This window comes from Thermobia domestica, chromosome 9, assembly GCF_964235325.1.
Source record: "Thermobia domestica chromosome 9, izTheDome1.hap1.1, whole genome shotgun sequence".
Classification (NCBI taxonomy): domain Eukaryota; kingdom Metazoa; phylum Arthropoda; class Insecta; order Zygentoma; family Lepismatidae; genus Thermobia; species Thermobia domestica.
In genome coordinates this window covers 167,301,764-167,321,607 of record NC_137462.1, presented here as the reverse complement: position 1 = coordinate 167,321,607, position 19,844 = coordinate 167,301,764, and the positions used below count along the sequence as shown (strand labels likewise).

The window sequence follows — 19,844 nt, the reverse complement described above, 5'->3', positions numbered from 1 at the left end:
GTCTGTGTGCTGATTGTCCACATGTATCAGAAATTGTTAGAAATAGCGAGAAACTGTTTTTTGGTATGGATCCAGTATTCCAAAAATATGTTCAATTTCATTTCTTAAATGGATCCAGTATTCCAAGAATATGTTCCATTTCACTTCTTAAAACTCCATTCAAACCGAAGAGAGACAAATCAATCATTTCTGATTGTAACGTTGATCACAATATAATAAAACGGCAATAGCAAGAAGCTGCTTTTGAAGTATAATCATCTTCCCAAGTTATAGCTTTATCTTGATTTTTTACTAAAACAGAATGTGCTAGAAATCTTTGGCCATTTCCGGTTTCAAGAGCAAAACTGTTAGGAGATAGCTAGAAATGGCTTTCTGATTTGGATTAAGCATCCCACGTATTTTATCTTCACTCCAGTTCTTCTATTCAAACCGGAAGTGGTAGAAACTTCAGGATTTTTTTGTTTCAGCACTGATCGCCATACAGAAAAATGTAATAGATAGTAGTGAGAACGGGTCATGTATAACCGAATCACTTGGGTCGATTTTGTCGGAATTATCTGGATCTCTCGCTTCTCAGAGTCGGTCTGACCCGGCGACCAAGACAGATTCGCTTACTCGAAGAGACCTGGCGACCTAGAAGTAGTCGAAATATGAGGTTTGTAGCATACCATAACTGCAGAATTTTATAGTTGATTAATGATGATTATTCCTTAAGTTTGGACAATTATTTGTTCGATTCTTAATGTAACATTTTCACATCAAGATCCCATGTTTTGAGTATTTCAAATTTAATTTCATGTTTATTAGCATTCCCATACGTGTCTTTTGAACATATCCTATACAGAAAGAATTTACAAAAGTTTGTTTGGGCCATGGGCGGATCCAGGGGGGGGGGCGATCGGGGCGATCGCCCCCCCCAGAAGAGGAAACTTTTTTATTTTATATATAAATAAAATATATAGTTTATTTTTGACGCTCTTAAAAGTAGCTCTAAGTAGCAGTATTACAACCCACCGCCCCCCCCAGAAGTCCGTCCTGGATCCGCCCCTGGTTTGGGCTTAGCAATATCTTGTTATAAACGAGAAGTTTTATAGCTCGATTAAACTTTGACGATCCCCCCATTGAGACAATTTGTAGCTCACCTTTTCTGTAATTCTGACAAGTTTGAACTCTGATAAATCTTGTAGTTATATTTTAGTGCAGTGTTTTACACATACAGACGCAAAGAACAAACGAGAAAGAAAATTGCATTTAGTGAAAAGGCAATAGAAAGATGAAAATCAGTTTGTTAGAATTGCACTAGTAGCCTCGCACATATTCTCCATGTGTATGATGATGTTCCGTCTTCAGTTTCTACCGAGTCACATCGCATCATGGTTCTGTCCGGGTCATGAGTAGGGCGAGGCCCGTATCCAAGGGGAGTCTAGGGGGGCGGACCCCCCCTAAATTTTTGCTGGCCCCCTAAACGTTTCACAGTAGGCTTGCAAAAGAACTATAATATGGTGATGAACTATCATATGGTTGGATCGCCCCCCCCTAACTGCAGCCGCCCCCCCCCCTAAGTTTTTGGGCTGGCTACGGGCCTGGCGACCATACGTCCCGTTCTAACCAGGACAGTCCCGTTTTCGGGGTGTGTCCCTGCCGTCCCGTCAGTAGATGGAAAAAAGTAGTATTTGTCCTGTTTTATGCATGTGAAAGAAGTAAATAACAAACCCAGACCTTACGGGCATGGCGAGAGATGAGGGGTAGCTTGGCACCTGGCGGACGAGGGTATTGGTTGGATCTTGGAAACACTGGAAAATTCAGGAAAATGCAAGAAAGTTTTCGTTGTCTACAGAAGGTTCTTTTCTTCTGAGGATCGTGGGCGTCCCGAGCAGTCTGTTGTGCAATTTAAGTGCGGAAACAGGAATCGTATAGGCCTATTTGTTTCGAGATGTGTGGACGAAGAGCAACACGCTGATACTTTAAAATTAGTGATCCTTAGCTATGGTTATTCCTACACCCTGATAAATAATTTATGTTTAGTACACTCGGATGGTTCATCACTCATCACCACCATAATGAGCAGCTTGATGAGATGGCAACATTGGGCCTCCCAAGTTAGTAAACCTGACTTACTGAATGCAATAGGAACTTCAAGCAAGTACAATCGAAGTAATTAATGTATTCAATTAATTATCCGTCTTAGGAGCTCTTGAGTTCATATCTTTGTCAACCGATACAAAACGTTTCAATAACTGCCGTTTATATGTAATATATATTTTCTCGAAACAGAAAGTAGATTTTAATTTTGGTTTTACATTTAAAAAAAAGTCTGATTAAACTACTACTCTATCCTACAAAATAGGTGATTGTGTTACAGCAGTTCAAAATGAATTTTAAACTGCAAATTTGGCGTATGTTTCATAGATTTTGGTAGTTTATTATAATAGTTTTATTCCTATGTGGTGTAATGAGTTTTTCTTAGCCTGGAACCTTGCATACGAATATGATTTATGGTTTTGTGTTGTATTCGTTTACACTTCGAATTCAGTGAAAAATTTCGTTTCCACTAAATATGTTTGCAATATATATATAGTGGTGCACTACTACATTTTTTAGTTGTTCCGTTCTTAGCTGTTAAAATTATGGTCACTCTAATCATGAGTCTGTCCAGTTCACCGAGTCATGGGTCTGACTTCCAATGGTCTGCCGGGTCACAGGTCACAGAGTTTGCGACTCATTCCATCACTGATAGATAGAGAGCATGTTTTTTGATATGCATTTAGTATCGCAAGAATAGTTTCTATCTCCGCCCTTAACTTTCTAGAAAAACTGGAAACTGTACAATCTGCTACAATCTTCGGTGTTAATAATAATGTTGAGAGTCGTTTTAAAAATACTCAAATCCTTTTAGAGCAAAAATGATACAACGTAGCGAGAAATTGATTATTCACATGGATTTAAGAGTAAAAAATTTAAAAAATTAAAGAGTTTATACGAATACCATCGTAAATGTACCAGTAATTCAAATAATTCATTTTCTTTCCAGTTTTCGTGTTTCTACGTTCATTTCTGTTTCGTTAACAAATGTAACAGCTGTTGAAGAATAAATTTGTAAATCAAAACAATCACACGAACCTTTTAAATTGCGGCCATTTTAAATTTTAAAGAAATTAATTTATTTTGCGGCCCTGTGCCGAAAGGTATATTTCCAACTCAGTTTCGCAAGTGTAATGTATCTGGCTTTTTAATGGTAACTTATGTTCGTGATTTGCGTGAAAGCTACGAAGGCTTTTTTGTTTTGTTCTGTTTTGTTTTAGCATCCTTCTGTAAGTATAGTCCAATTCCTTTCTATGAATACACGATCTATGTACACTATGTTTACCACAAATGCAACAAAATGAAAACAATGTTGATGGTTTCTTATGTAAGTATAAGCATGTTAACTAGAACAACTTTGAGATCACCACTTTGACGTTACTCACTGGCATTGTAATGAGTGGAAAAGTGTCTTCCAACGTCTTTGGGGTACTGCAGATCAGTGTTTCTTTAAGGAAGTGAGCTGGTAAGAGTAGCCCCTGAAAATGTAAAAATACCTCCGGCGAATTGTCAAAGAATACTCTATAAGAATATGGAGAAACCTATATTCTTACATATATACTCCTCTATCTTTTAAAATACCCCCGGATTTTTTTTCCCCTAAAAGAAACAATCTTGCATATGAAAGGGGCCATGCCTCCTTCGAGAAAACTTTCAGTTACGCTAATGCAAGTAAATGTAGTTAGTTCCCAAATGAGTGTCCGAGGATAACGAAAAATGCGAAAATAATAAATGTTATTAATAACATTAATTCTGAAAGCCGTTCTTCTAGTGTCGAAAATAATTTTGCTTCTCTATTCATGATCGAGTCTTCTATTAGATGTACCAAAGTGTATCCTCTTTCATTCTGAAATACTGAAAAAAAATTCTGTGGCTGCTCCAGCAACCTTGGAAATATCGTGTGAAGTCGCCATGTTCCTCTCTTTCTTGAAAAATTGTATTTACATACTCGCTTCTATTGTCTTCCAAAATTATAATAATATTTTTAATAAAATACTTTCTAATAGCAGCAATTCCTCGTTCATACTGTATCTCTCAAGAAGTCTGAATGACGACAGATCAGTTGTAGTGTGACCACGCAACTGTCAGACACCGCCAGATGACGAGTCGGCTATAGTTGCCAGTGTAAAAAAAAAAGTCGGATGCACTGTGACAATAACTTCAATGTGCAGCACAAACTGCTGGTTCCATTGAAAAAAAATCCACCATTTTAGATCGAAAACCACCTAGTTCCAACAACTTTTTTTTTTTATTCTTTCGTATCTTTACTGATAACGGAGTTAGCCTACGGCCCTAGATTTTTTTTTATACATCCGGTATTTCTACCTAACTTAGACCTATATCCCATTGACTTCTATCTGCATAAAAAAGTTAAATTTTCAAAGCAAAACTTTTTCTTATTCACGTTTATTGACAACAAAAGGTTCCATAGACAATCGAAACCGCGGTTGCTCAGTAGTGCATGGATCTTTGGTTCGATCCCAGCTCGCACCAAGTGAACTTTGTGGTGGACAAACACCGTATGCATAGTTTTCTCGGGATCCTCCACTTTGTTCATTTCACCATTTCCTTAGTTTCTCATCATCACCGTCTCTTAGCCTAGCCGGCATAATCGAGGGACGTAAAATTTAAAGATTTCATTTCACTATTTTTTTTTTTTCAGAGACGATCATGTCCTCGAACATTTTGGTGTCTTGCGCCACAGTTGTGGGGAGGCTCGATGCTAATATGATCAGATGATCGGGTCCCGATGAAGCAAGAATTTTCGATTCTTCATTAAAAGCATTTTTGAGATGAACGTTTTCAATGTTAGTTTAGATACGGCAATTCAGCAATTAAATTATCGATTTACTTGCAATGAAACGCAGATGAAGGATATTGCTTGGCTAGATCCTACCCGCTTCCATGAGATCAGTTCGCTAGAACAACCTGAATGTGCTTTGAATGCCCTAATTATTGTAAATCAGAAAGACAACAAATTCGATAAGAACTACTCCAATCTGCTCGTTATTATAGGGAATAATCAACCAATTAAAAGCAGGATATTGTAAGTAATGAAACTGACAGCAAGCAATATAGTTATAAAAGTGAACAGGAAGAAAACAAGAAGAGGACGATAATACACATGAGGAAGATGAATGCAAATGCGAAGTTGGAAAACAGTATAAAGTATGTCTACCTTGTGCACTGCAGCTGATTTCTGTGAACGAATATTCTCAATTTTGAAAGCGATCAGAATTCGTTTCCGTTCTTCGCTTGGACGAAGTTTATTAGAAGTTGTTTCTTTAACAATCTTGTATTTAGCTCCAAAGAATTTAGTAGATATTTCAAGCTATGAGTAACTTATGTATTGAAAACGAAACAAACACAGAAGTAGTGTTAGCGAAATTCATGCTCCATTGTTAGTCACGCGAAAATACTATTAGGTTAGATTCTTGGTTAACATATACGTATGTAACTTGCACGTTAGAAGTAAATTTTAATCTATTTGAAATAGTAGTGTCATTTTAGATTATGCCGGATTATGCTTGTCCACCGACATAAGAGTCCCACATTTTTAAATTAGTATATTAGTACACAATTTATTTAAAAAAAAAAAAAAAAAAACAATTGTCCCCCTAAATGAGGCCCCGTTCTGAAGTAAGATCTTATTTATAAGGGAAGAAACTATTACTTAAAGTGTATTATTCTTGGTTCAAAGCTGAGTTTAGATTGGGGTTTACTTGGTGAAAATGTCCTGTGACGAATCTAGCCGGGGGCCAGGAGGGCCTAAGGTCCTCAGTTTTTTGAGTGACAAAAATAATTTATTTATATATTTTGAAAGTTTATTATAAACTCATAATATACCTATCATAAACTGGGTATTGGCTGAACCCACAGTTTTTACCTTTTGGGTCCGCCACCGAAAATGTTCTCTAATGAGACTAATCTTTGAACTTTGTAAAATGTTAAGATTCTTTTGTCAAAAAAAAAGGAGTTTATATTTATTATCTACCTATAAAACTGCTACAATAACAATAAAAACACCTGACTTCCAACCTATAGCTTTTGATTTCAAACCTTTGATTTACGATTATTTGTAATTTCACGTTTAACAGATAAATATTTTAAAGTATTTGTACTTTAAATAAATTATTAAAGAAATTATTTAAATAGATCTTTTTCATAAAGTGTATTTTTTTAATTATTGTTCAAAGCCTTTGTATTTTAATAAGTCTTCTTCAAAATCAATGCAAATGAATTGTACTTCCATCTTTGGAGTTCTTTTAAACTATACGTTTCTGGACTTTATATGTTTGTGGTCAATCCTTTCGGCAATGAGATCTCGGAAACTACAGGCTCTAGAAAGATAACCTTTTCACTGATCGATTGCAAATTTTGAGTAGATTGTCCAGTTCTAATTGAATATTTATAAAACATGGCCATTATTTCTTTATCATATTTTTACGGGTACACTGGGTGTTGAAATAACTTTTAAAAAACTAAAGCATCATATCCTACGCATTATATATTCCAACACCACATCATTGTATATAAGAGTTGCATATCTCTCAGGCGTTTCTTTCATGGCCAAATTGTAATGAAAAACGAAGGATAACCATTTCTCCAGTCTAAGTTCAATCTTTATTGTTTGGAGTTTTTTGCCCAATGAACACCATATATCACTGACATTGTAATTAATTGTGTGTGTGATGTATTTGTTTATTACATACTGCATGCAAGAAGAAAGAAAACACTGATCATACATAAATTAAAAACTCCAACCGGAAGTAGGCTCAAATCTTGCAAACGTGTTAAGTATTGAAAAAGTAATTGAAAAAAAAATCCCCTTTACGGTATCTCTTGCCGATTTTTATCAAGACGTTTTTCACTTGTGTCTGTAAAGGGACATGTACAGGTGTGAGGAATAACAAGGAGATTCATACTCATATGTGAATGATGTGCTGTGTAGAGGGCGCGGGTTCAGCTAGTTTATATATTAAAATGCTAGGTTTATATGTTTGTCTCCAAAGAAAAGTTTATGTTTGTCGTCAATCCTTTCGACAATAAGATCTCACAAATCACAAGTGCTAGAAATGTGCCGTTTTCACTGATCGATTCCAAATTTTGTGTAGATTGTCCAGTTCTAATTGAATATTTAAAAACAACATGGCCGTTATTTCTTTGTTACGTTTTTAAGGGTACACTTTAAGTGTTGAAATTGAAAAAAGTAAAGCATCATATCCTATGAGTTATACATTCCAGCACTACATGAAGGAGTAGTATATCTCTCAGGCGTTTGTATAATGCCAAATGATAGTGGGAAATGAAAGATAATAATTTCTCCAGTCTAAGATGAATATTGTTTGGAGTGTTTTGTTTGGAGAAAACATTGATTATACATGAATTACCGGAAAGTGGACAGAATCTTGCAAACGGTGCGAGATATTGTAAAAGTAATCGAAAAAAAATCTCCCCTTTATGGTACCCCTTGTCGATTTTTATCAAGATGTCTTTCATTTGTATCTGCAAAGGGACATGTACTGATGTGAGTAATGACAAGGAGATTCATGCTCATATGTGAATGATACGCTGTGTAGAGAGCGAAGCTTCAGCTAGTATAAATAACTAAAAAGACGAATTCCAATTGATGATGATGATTTTGAATTTTTACGTTCCGTTCAGCAGCGAGGCTATATGAGACGTGGACCTACTGATTAACGTGGAATCCGAACCACATGAGCTCCCGCCGGGAATCGAAGCCGGGTCTCCCACGCCAAAGGCGCGTGCGCTAACCGCTTAGCCACGAATGAGCTCGAATTCCAATTGAGTGAGTTTACTATTAAAATGATAATGGCAATTATACACTGTAAATGCGTTAGGTAGAAATGTTCTTTTTTAAACATTTTAAAAACTTTTCTAATTAATCTCTTGCTTTTAGAATATATATGACACTACAGTATTTATAAATTAGAAGATAAACTGATAAGATATAAACAATATCAAATACATTTTTTAAACATATTACTACAGTTGACCCTTATTTTAATTTAGCAGAGTGGGCCCTATGGTTGCAGTCCGTTTCTGAATGTTAGAATATTTTATTATTATAATTATTATTTTCAGAGACTTTTCAAAATATTAAACTACCATATCATTAGCAACTACTAGTAAAAAGTACAATATACATAATTTCGTAATATGTGAAAAAATGACTATACTTTATCATGGAAGTACCAATAATGATGCCCATGAATGACTGCTGAAGACAATTGTAAAATTCCCTGTCGGATGCACGGGCATCCTTCACCTTTGGCTCTTTCGCTTTCACATTGGAAATGTAGGCAAATGTGGTTCGTAGCAAAGAGAGTTACGAAACTTTTCTCGTCCATGATTCTCAAGGAGAGGCATTACGAGGAAGGAACTAACCTCTTTTTGTGGTAATTCGAAAGGAGGTTGCTCCTCTCTCCCCTTCATGTAGAAGTGGGCCAACAACAGAAACCAGCAGCAAGGTGTACGTCGTGCGGCTTGAATACGTTTTCATTCAACATTAGTTAACGGATAATAACGAGTGAGTGATATCACGCAGTGCATTGTTTTCTTCTCCAGTGGCTCAGGAAGTGGCAACCTAGTACACACATGATTTGGACATCCTCAACTGAAATCACAAAAGGTTCTAAACATTATGGTAAGTGTATTCGAAGCCGGGTAAAATTATTCGTATAGAATACCATAACGAATAGAAATAATTATGGTGAAAACCAATAAACAAAAAAGATTAATATAAACAGAAAAGATAATAATTATAATTTTTTTCCATTCCCACATCAGTTTATATTAGCACTATTATAATGGTATTATAATGTCGAGGCGTAAAACGGACCACATAATTATCAACTGCATAGACTCACAAGCAGCCAACAAAATTATTTCTTTATTTGAAACTAATCATTTCATTTCATCACCAAGGTTACACGTGAGAGTCGGATCTACAGCCTGAGTAAGAACTGAACCATTTGGATAGAACACGGGCCTCTCGCACGATACAGGAGAACACTAACAATGCATCCACGAGAAAATTTGCAAAAGTTTGCAATTTTAATTTTTATTCATTAATTCTTCTTTTTTCAAATATATTAATACAAGCTTCTTAGGAACATTTATTAATACCATTACAATATCATGATTAAATAAAAGTGATGTAATACTCTTAACTGCACCCATTTTTTTTTTTTTTTTCACAAACGGGAATGTGCATGTGCAGTTACGGTTCAATGGAAAATACTCATACTCGTTTATAAAGACTGTCACGTAAACTGTTATATATTCTTTAACCGTGAGAATGAGAAAATATCTCAGTAAGATGACTTCTTAATATATTTCATGGCATTATCTACTTACTAAATCATATTCTTTTTATATTTTTTGATGATATATTCTTTGTAAGTTGCATAAGTCAGATCACTCCAAGTGAAAGTTTCATTTTACAATTGTCCGTTTGGCTGAAACCGATCACGAAACACAATATAAAATTCTACATAAAATATTTCTTGTAGCGTTGAAAAGATTTCATTACTGTTAAACAATACATAAATAAGACTCATGTACCTGATCTCCAGTGGTAGATTATGTGGTTCGGATTCCATGTTAAACTATAGTTCACATTTCGTATAGGCTTAGTGCAAGGGCGCACTCAAAGGGGGTCCACCGAGCCCAAGCCCACCACGAATAAAACAACTTTGTAACTCAATATACATTTGTTCCCTTGTTTAACAGGAAAATGATTCATGTAGCATGAAAATTTGATCTTCACTTCATTTGTACTCTTTCTCTTAGAGAAACAATCTAGTTCTATCACTTTTTTCTGAAAGTATTTTATCATTACGATACTTATTGTCTTTTCGGGTGCAGAATAATACCCGAAGTGTCTTTTAGTAATGGACCCCCCCCCTCCAAAGCTTGGACTTACCCAACAAAAATTTCTAGGTACGCGCCTGCCTTAGTACTAAAAGAGGATGCTTAAAAAGAACAGATGCTAACTTACATTGAAAAATGCTCTAGTTTGGTCGACTAATACTAGTGGGCCTATAGGCAGGTGACATGAAAGTGTTAAATTTAAATAGGCGCGCACACAGAAATTTTTGGTGGGAGGGGTGCAATGCTACAAGCCAGTACGTCTATATAGTATCGAACGGGTATTATTCTGCTCCCAAAAAGACGATATATATATATATATATATATATATATATATATTAATAAGAGAAGAGTACAGATGAAGTGTACGATCAAATTTTTATGCTACATGAATCATTTCCCTATTAAACAAATATAGTTTTATTGAGAAAGTGTACAAATGTATGTTGAGTTAGGAAGTTTTTTTGGGGGGGCGTATTCGGGACCCCCCTTAGGTGTGCCCCTGAATTTAAGCAACATCTAGTATTGTTACAAACCTAAGATTTTATGTTCTTACGCAGCATTCAGGTTATGAAAGACTAGCCCCGTAGCCAACCCCAAAATGTAGAGGGAGCCCGGTAAAAGTCAGAGACGCCTGATCCAACCATATTATTTTTCATCACCATATTATAGTTCATTTGTACACCTACCGTGAAAATTTTAGGGGGCAGCAAAAATTTAGGGGAGCAGCCCCCGTGGATACGGGCCTGTGAAGAACATGACCTATTATTAACATGAGATTCGAACCACGACCGGGACTGCAATTCGGTGCAGTCGGTGGCAGCCTTTCTTCCAGAAAATTTTGTTCAGGGAAAAAATCAAATGGGATCAAAGTACCACCGGAAGTTTGAAAGAAATACTGGCTGGTGGGTGCAATATCAAATCTCTCACTATAAATTGGTCTCTACCACATTATCTCGCCTCCAAGAGAACTGCATTACAGGAACGAGCCGCCGTTCCCAACTACAAACTTAAAGTACAGCTATTGAAAATGGACATCCACACCCTACATATTCTTCTGTCAATAACTTCTCAAGGAACTGATATCTTAAAACACAGTTTCCTCTACGCCAGGAAAAAGTGAACTGAAATTGATCGACCCATTCCAAATTGTCAAAAAAGTATTAGAGCATATACATTTGATTTGATTTGAATTTAGCGTCCCTTTCAGCAGCGAGATCTGAGACGTGGACCTGCAGCTTAACGTGGGATCTGAACTACATTAGCTCCCGCCGGGAATCAAATCCGGGTATTCCAAGCCGAAGGCGCGTACGCTAACCGCTTAGGTACGAGGGAGTTCTTGGGGCATATAAATAAATACTGTAGAAGGAAGAGTTGAACTGATATTGTAGCAAAAATATGGTGACGCTCCTTGATCAATAGCGATTATCTCGGAGCTTCGTAGTTTGATTTCAACAATTTGTTTCCTAACCGGCGTTACCAGTTCATGAAGAGGTTTGACCGTCCAGATGGCATACATCCAATTCCGTATGCACATAGACTCCGAAAATTATGGTTTCTGAATTTCATAACATAGCTCATTACTTCTTAATTCACGTAGATCTAGGTGCCTTACAATAAATCAACAATGAAAATTCTGTAGACCCGCCCAAAATCACACCAGAAAACGCTAGGCTAACAATTTCTGATGCGGAAGTGGGCATTTTCTTATATTAATATTTTTGATTTTCCAATTTATATAACAATGTCTTCAAAGAATAATTTTAAAAGAATTACGAGTTCCACACGGTTGAAGAATAAGCGCAAATCCTCGCTGGTCTAATTGCTAGCGCACATGCCTTTCCTAGGATGTCCTAGGTTCGATTCCGGGGGAATGCATCAAAACCATTACAGTAGTTCAGATCCTACTCTTAAACTGAGTATCTATGTCTGATTTATAAAATAACTTAACGGGGAATTTCGCTATTGTAATTTTAGTACTTCAGGCTGTAGTACTACAGAAACTAAGACTATAAAATGACGGACATATATTTTCAGAATTAGGACATGACAACTATCCTCTAACAGAAGGTACGGTGGGACAATACTTACCTATGATAAGAAGAACCTTTGGTTCGATCCCAGGAAAAGTGAGTTCGTAGTGGATTAATCTTGTCCGTGAGTTTTCTCGGATCCCCAAATTCCTCCTACATTCGCATTCCACCATTTTTTCCATAATCATTCACTTGCATTTATTACAATATTCCTTAGTCTAAAGAACATAATTGTGGAATTCAGGCACACAGTTAGAGACGAAGGGTACTTGCCCCCTTCCTGAAACTCCTAATTATTTGTTTAGATAAATATAGGTTCAAAAATGAAACACTTAAGAAATTCTTTCAGTTTCCTTCGTTGCAAGCAAAAACAAAATTTCGATTTGGTTGTGGATCGAAACAGAGAATTCAATTTTAAAATTATTTCCGTCCATCCTTTCTCAGAGATTTTTTATTTCCATTTTTTTAACCTTGAGCAGTCTGGATATTTTTGTTGTTATTGATTTGATGATGGATTCAGTCATTTCTTGTTTTCAGAAATTCAAGTGTTTTGTCGGAAGCAGTTATTATATTATGCTAATCCTGCTGTTCCATACCCTTCCTGTCTGTTGGTAGTGGCTAGTACACAGGGTCCCGGCCCAGATTCGATTTCCAATGAAGGAGCACGGAAACTTGAACACATTAGGGTGATTCGGATTAAACCTTAAACTGAAGTCCACATCATATATAGTCTTCGTGCTGACAACGGACGCAAAAATTTGACAAACAACAAGAAGTTGCTGCTCTAATATTTCCCTTTTCACTTTCGTGCAACAATAGGAGGGAAGGTACAGTGATCGTGAAAAAAGACTGTTTTCGAGAATTAACCGGATTTACACGTTTCATGGCCGATATGTACCGACGAAATGATTTTTGAATGTCTCTTTGTCTGTCAGTCCTGGACAAATGTAGTAGGAAATTATAATACTTTGGGTGAAAATAAAGATCTCAATACGTTAAAGAAAATCAGTCTTAGGAAACCGTAATAGGAAATTGTAATACTTTGAGTGAAAATATTAAAAATCTTAATATGCTAAAGAAAAATCGTATTTTCTTCATTTTTTCATTGCATTCCAACTTTGGTTAACAGTACACGATATTTCGAAGAGCAGTGAGTGGCCAGACCCAAGGGCGCCCATTAGGGGGACAAGGTGGGACGCTCGCCCCGCCTAGAGGAAATTGTACTTCGGAATATTGAAAACCCAATAGAACTTTTACATTAGTTACAGCAAAATTTGAACCTATTTTTGAAATGTCGCGTATACTTGCCCCCCCCCCCTGGAAACCACGATATAGGCGCCCTTGGCCAGACTCACTTAGAGGTCATACCGTTCAATGTATCCGGACCAAATTTTAAACTTAACAAGTTTCTATAAATTTCTGTAAGGAGATTTTTCGAAGATTCTTTGTACTCCAGAAATAATTGTAGTTTATTCGAGGGTGAAAAATTAAAAATCGATTTTCTCGAAAACAGTTGTTTCCGTACAGAAGAAAACTGAAGTGAATTAAAACGTCCTAAACTTGATTTCAAGCTTAAACATTAATGATGATTCCTAAGCTTTGAACAAAAAGTACACCATTTAGTTAAAATCGGAACATTTTGACTAAAGCTATCGTGATTTTATTTATTTATTTACTTTCCCTTGAAAGATGGAGCGAGTTAAGTCGATCTCATCTTGGATCGATTTTCAATCAATCCATCCTGAACTTTTATTTCGAATTCTACGTTAAACAATAACCTCAAGTCCTTAATGGTTAAATATTCAAAACGCTCGTAGTATTATAACAAATGAAAAGTTATAATAATTTATTTACTACGTAGATTTAAATACAAAAATACTAAATTTGTGTTGCATGAAATACTCTGCTTACTCCGTGATACCTTTTGTTGTCCGTGATATGTTCAATCTATTTCTCTAGTGTTTTGTTCTTGTTAGAATCACTTACTCAATCATCACACATGAAAGTTGTGTCATTGTACACGTTTTTTCACAAACAATGTAATCAAACGTCGGAAAATCCACGCTCAATCCATTCGGGACAATCTTGTTCCCCACATTTCATTTACAACTCTTCTACAAGATCCACAAAACTGATCTTCCTCTTCTTTTCTTCCCCCACATTTCCCTTGATTTGATTTGATTTTTGGAAGACCAATAGGCGTGGGAATATTGTTGTGGCTTATGTCATCTGAAGTTGATGAAAAAGAGGGTGGCGAAGTTGAAAAAAATTAACTTAGCCTTTTGCCTTGAGAAAGTGTCATCTGTAAACAGTCCATTTTTCATTTTTATTTTCCTCAAAGCATCCTGTATGGTTCAAAATGTGCAAAAACGCTACTTAGCCTATGTAGTCATATTTTTCTTCTTATCTTCTACAGGCTATCAATATGAAACCATTTATGAAACAACATGAATGAACGACATAATTAATTAATTACAAAATTAATTAATGTCTTCATGCAAACTGCAATTTCCACATTCAGATTTAGTGACCTTTAGATCATGAACTTAAAATGCGACAGAAATAGTTTAGAGATAATTAATTTCATAAGCTGGCAACAGTGTGTCATCTACTATTTCCTCGATTATATTTTTTATGAGAATTGAAGACCTCGGTGCTAGAAGGAGACAGCTCCAATTTTATATTTGGTTCAGGATTGAAACAAAACATTACTAAAAATCAATTTATTGTATTTTAGCCTTCAAAATTTTTGTAAAGCAAGGTTTTACCTCTATAATAGCGCCTTTCTTTACAAAATGTTTGTAGGCTAGTGTACAAAAAATTGATATTTAACAACCTTTCGACTCAATTCTGAACCAAATGTAAAATTGGAGCTGTTCCCTTCCTGCACCAAGGTCTTCAATTATTCTAAATTATACACCTACATAGGTAAGTATAGTAGGGCCTATTTTATGTTGTTTCCTACATGAAAACCAACTGGTTTACAATTTATGGAACTTAAATTCATTATTTTCATTAGTCTATGTCATTAGTAACGTTTTACAGATACATTAGTAGTCTCTCTAAGTAGTATTTAATTGCACTCAATATACAACAGTATTAAATTCCAACATTGTTCTTAATTTTATTTTCAATTATTCTCAAACAATGATTGCAGACAAGCAATGTGACATGAAAAAAAGAATTCTGTAACTTTATATAAAAGTTGGTAGCGCTAATTGCAAAAGGGCGCTCAACGAGCAAGAAGAAACGAAAAGTGTAGAAAAAGTAAAAGATTAGGCGCTCCGTAAAAGTATTGGCGCTCTATTAAATCAACATTGTTGTCGGTTTGCAAAGAAATACATTTGGTAAAAATTTGCTTGCTCGCTCCACTCGTAACCTAAACCTTTCGATAAGAGTCACAAGTTTTTACTTATTACTTAAAAAAAAAAAAAAAAAAAAAATCTGAGTTAAACTCTCGCTGAGCAAAACAATTCGTTTATTGTAAAAAATTATTAACATGTATCAGTTTCACCAACTATCCACTTGGCTTCATGAGACACTAACACATCAGAGATAGTGGTGTCTGTTAATGCATTTTTAATATGTAAATTAACATGAAACCTTAAATTCAGAACTTCCATTCATTAAGAAATTAAGTAATTATTGTAATTCAAAGATATGTAGTATCCAAACTATATTTTGGATTTTAAATACAAACATTAAACACATTTTTCAGCTCCATCGAGCAATATTGAGAAATTCGCAAAGGAGGTTCCTTAAAAGAATCAAAATTAAATTGCTATTTCTGTGGTCACATACAGAAGAAAATTTCAAAAATCTACAATTATTAGTGGAAATTAATGCTGTTATCCATTTCGAACATTTTGAAACCGTTTCCGTAATTGTTCTCTAAGAGGATCTGTTTACCAAAAAAAAGTTAGTTTTGTCAAGTTTAACAAACAGTCTAAAATAACCCTCTTGTAAACAGTTCTTATTTGTAAAACAACACATAATAATCATTTTTGGCTGTTGCAATGGCCTGTCCAAGTAACTTGGTAAAAATTCAGCGTAGCATAATAAAAGCTGCTTCATGTTAAAAAAAAAGGAAAAAGCTTGGGAAGATGAGCGTAGAGGGCGCCGAATTCTGCTTCGCCCCGGGCACCGAAATCTCTAGCTACGACTCTGGTTGGTAGTAGTGGAATGTTTGCATATCATAATTTTAAAGTTACATCTTGTTAAAAATGGTATATTATGGTTGCATATCTGTCTTTCCTGTTTTATTTGTCTTCTAAATGTTACATAAACAAAGAAACAAATACTCGTTTACAAGTGAGCCGAAAAAGACATTAAAACAATGGCCACTATAACAACACACCTCTCATACGAACACACTGACACCAAGAGGATTATTTTTTATCACACAAAAGAGAACGGTAGCACTGCTTTCTATTGGTCAAGTTTCGAACTAAATCAGCTCTTGCTACGCCTTAATAGAATGGAATGAAAATTGATCACGGCGTAATCAGTAACACGGACTAACCAGAATTTACCCTTCATGCTAGAGACGAGCGGAAAACGATAGATTCCGATATTTTCCTCCAGCAGAGTTCTCCTTCCAACAGCCTTGGTATTACATTGAAACTGCAGAAATCGGAATTTGCATGACTTTTATTTCTTACATTACAAAATAAATTTAACTGATATGGCACATCCATTAGAAATTCTGCAAGCAATTTGGTGTCCCCGGTCGATGATATTCATCCTTCTCTCTCTCTCTCTCTCTCTCTCCCTAAAGACACTTTTCCAATCAAGTGTTACACGCCGAGATTTACGTTATTCTTTGTTCAAGTTCAAATTATATACAACTATATGAGAAATAAATTATAAAATGTATTACTTATTAATTAAATAACCCAGTTTTACTGTAAACAGGAAGATCATGGTATAAATTTAATAGAACTATGTTACAATTAGCATGGAATCAATATTATATTAGGAACTCTACATTCTCTCTGGCAGAAATGGTTTTTATTATTATTCACGGATTATATACCATATAAGTTACGCTTATTTTCAATGGCACGTATCCGTAACAAGTTAATGCGTATCCCAGGTCAAACAAGACTGGTCTAGGTATATAGCCGGTTCTGTGCGCGTGTTATCTGCGTACATGATACATTTAAATGTAATATTTACATCAATACATGATTTATAGTAAAGTTGTGTTAGGTTATGTGTATTTCAACAATATAACTCCAATTGTGAAATAGCAGTAATAGACAATATTTTATCCTTTTACATATAATATTATTATTTTAATAATTTGTCAAAAAGTGAAACACTGGTAAAATAGTCTTTAGTTTTATCTATTGACCAAAAAATAAACGAAAGTGAACTCGACTATACTAGTAACTAACATTTCGTGGAATGAGCGTTGTAAAGAAATTTAAAAGTATTTATTTCTCTTCCTCATGCAATCAATATGCATTAGGAAGATTAAGTCTAAGGTAATGGATACATTGAATGACCTCTGAGTTCTGAATTAGTACTTCGCATGCAACGAGCAGCGCAGGTAATGAATGTTGTCCACGTATGATCTACTATTTGGCTTCATAGAAACAATGACGAATGAAAACAAGGACAACGGAATGTTCTGGATAGCTTCTCTAAAAGTGTCCAACTTCTGTTACAGAAAAACCAAACGAGTTTCAAGTCAAGAAAGCTGTTTTATTTGTGTAGCAGCAGACCTCCGTATCAACTGTTTCCAGGTTTCTTCCTTACTCGAAAGATACGTATTATACTGATATGTGATATCCCTGATATGCCTCACGTTATAGTAACAATTTCCAAGAAAGAACAAAACATAGAATTCACATAAATGCAAAGGAAGACATAACTTATTATTCAAATAATTTTAAGGTGTATGTGAACTCATTTCTCTTTTAATAAACATGTCTCGACTAGTTTTCATTTTCTGTGAGAAGTGGAACAAAGTGAAACTTCCACAAAAATCAAATCCGTAGAGTTCCTTCGGTATACTTCCTTCCTTGTTAAATAAATATGGTTCTGCTAATATTACAATTTAATAAACAAATGCGACAATTTCACACTAGTCTGGAATAAGATGTAGGAAGTTCAGACGAACACTTTAACATTACCTCTTCCATACTTTCTCTTCAAGTTCGGGAATACTTTATACAATTAAAAACAAAGAATCTAATCTGTTTACTTACTTTACCAGTTTGGTAAGTTTATTGTGATTTCCCCGTGGAATTTTGCAGAAATACAATCTAATGATGTAGATTAGAGGTTATACGAGTTTGTAATGAATATAAAAATAAGCTTGTAATTAAAATTTTCGACAACGTCCCAAGGCTTACAGGAGATGTACTTTCTAAGTTGAACATCTACAGTTCACTGAAAACTGTTGTATTTAGAAAATTGTTCAACTTAGAGCTGTACGCAGTATGAGATAAAATAATAATAATAATAATAATAATAATAATAATAATAATAATAATAATAATAATAATAATAAACCTTAAAAGGACAAATACGGAGTAGATAACTTCGTTATCAACTACAGTAATAAAAAGAGAGAAATTAAAACGGTAACACAGTAATAAAGAGAGAAATTAAAACGGTAACTAATACCTATGTATATCTTTAGTAAAGATGTTAAGTGCGAACAAGAATTATAACCATGCATAAACTCAAAATGCATTTAGAAAGAAAGAAAGAAAAAAAACATATATTGTGGATCTTTGAATAAAAGTTAAGCAAAAAGACTCATTGACTGTGTAGGCGTGATTATGCAAAAGTGACTTAAAACGACTACACTGAGAAAAAAAATGTATGTTGCGTGCGTAAAATCGTATGTTACATTTGAAAATCCTGTAGTTTTTGGACTTAATGCACAGCAAACGTACAACTGAAAAGGCATGTTTTATAATACTTTCTGTATAAGTGTTCCATCTGTACGTACTTTCCGTATGAAACAATATAGGCGGTCAGGATCTCACATACAAATGGACGTATATAACATATAGCTGACGAAGGTAACATACATATATGTATGTAATATAAGGAAGACTGTTAGATATCAGACATCCTGCAACGGCATGATGTAACAACTAAGGGCAGTGCCTATGTAGCATACGAATAACGTATGCTCCGTAATGATTTCTGTAGTAAGCAAGAGGATTCCGTATATTTCTATAACATACCACTGTCCAGAGAACAGATTTTTCTCAGTGTAGAGGTCTTTGAAATGCGGGTGTTGAAGAATTCAGAAAAATAGTGAGTAGAACGGAAAAGTAATGAAGCGATGGGAAAATTATGAATGAAAAAATATTAGAAATATTTAGAAAAGAGCAGCAAGTTAAAATATTGCTTGAAGAAATTTTACTTTGAAGAAGTGCTAGAAAGATGGTGAACAAAAAATAAAGGAGAGTGAAGGATTAAAATTGGTGGATTATATTGAAAAGAGCAAAAGAAATTGGTGAAGGAAAGCAGTGCATAGACGCTTCTCAACTTGAATGGTAAGTCATCTGTTAAAAATGGCAAAATACTTATGACGCTAGATAATTTCTTTTACATATTTTTTTTAACGTAAAATAGTGCAAATTAAATATGGAAAGGCTTCTAAGAAATTTCACTTGCGTGAAGGAACAAAAATTTTCTTGACGAGATTCTCGGTTGCCATTTTTTTACATTCAAAATATGCATGGTATTTTTTCTATTAATATTTGAAAATTGACAATAAAAATAATTTTGATACTTTCATATCCAACTGCAATTTCACTTGAGTAGTGAAATGTGAAATGTCTGTCATAACATACTTCATTTGATCT

The 19,844-nt window shown here is 34.8% G+C and overlaps 2 protein-coding genes across 5 annotated transcripts in view; one reads left to right on the top strand and one right to left on the bottom strand.

Annotated features, from left to right (window-relative positions):
- LOC145695183 (uncharacterized) overlaps positions 1-19,844 on the bottom strand; it is a 203,868-nt gene that overhangs the window by 92,218 nt on the left and 91,806 nt on the right. The window lies entirely within an intron of this gene.
- LOC145695184 (uncharacterized) overlaps positions 8,363-19,844 on the top strand; it is an 87,799-nt gene continuing 76,317 nt past the window's right edge. The window contains exon 1 of the mRNA XM_081772154.1: positions 8,363-8,749. Within this exon, the coding sequence (XP_081628280.1) occupies positions 8,747-8,749 (3 nt within the window). The 5' untranslated portion in view covers positions 8,363-8,746. The remainder of the gene's footprint in view (positions 8,750-19,844) is intronic.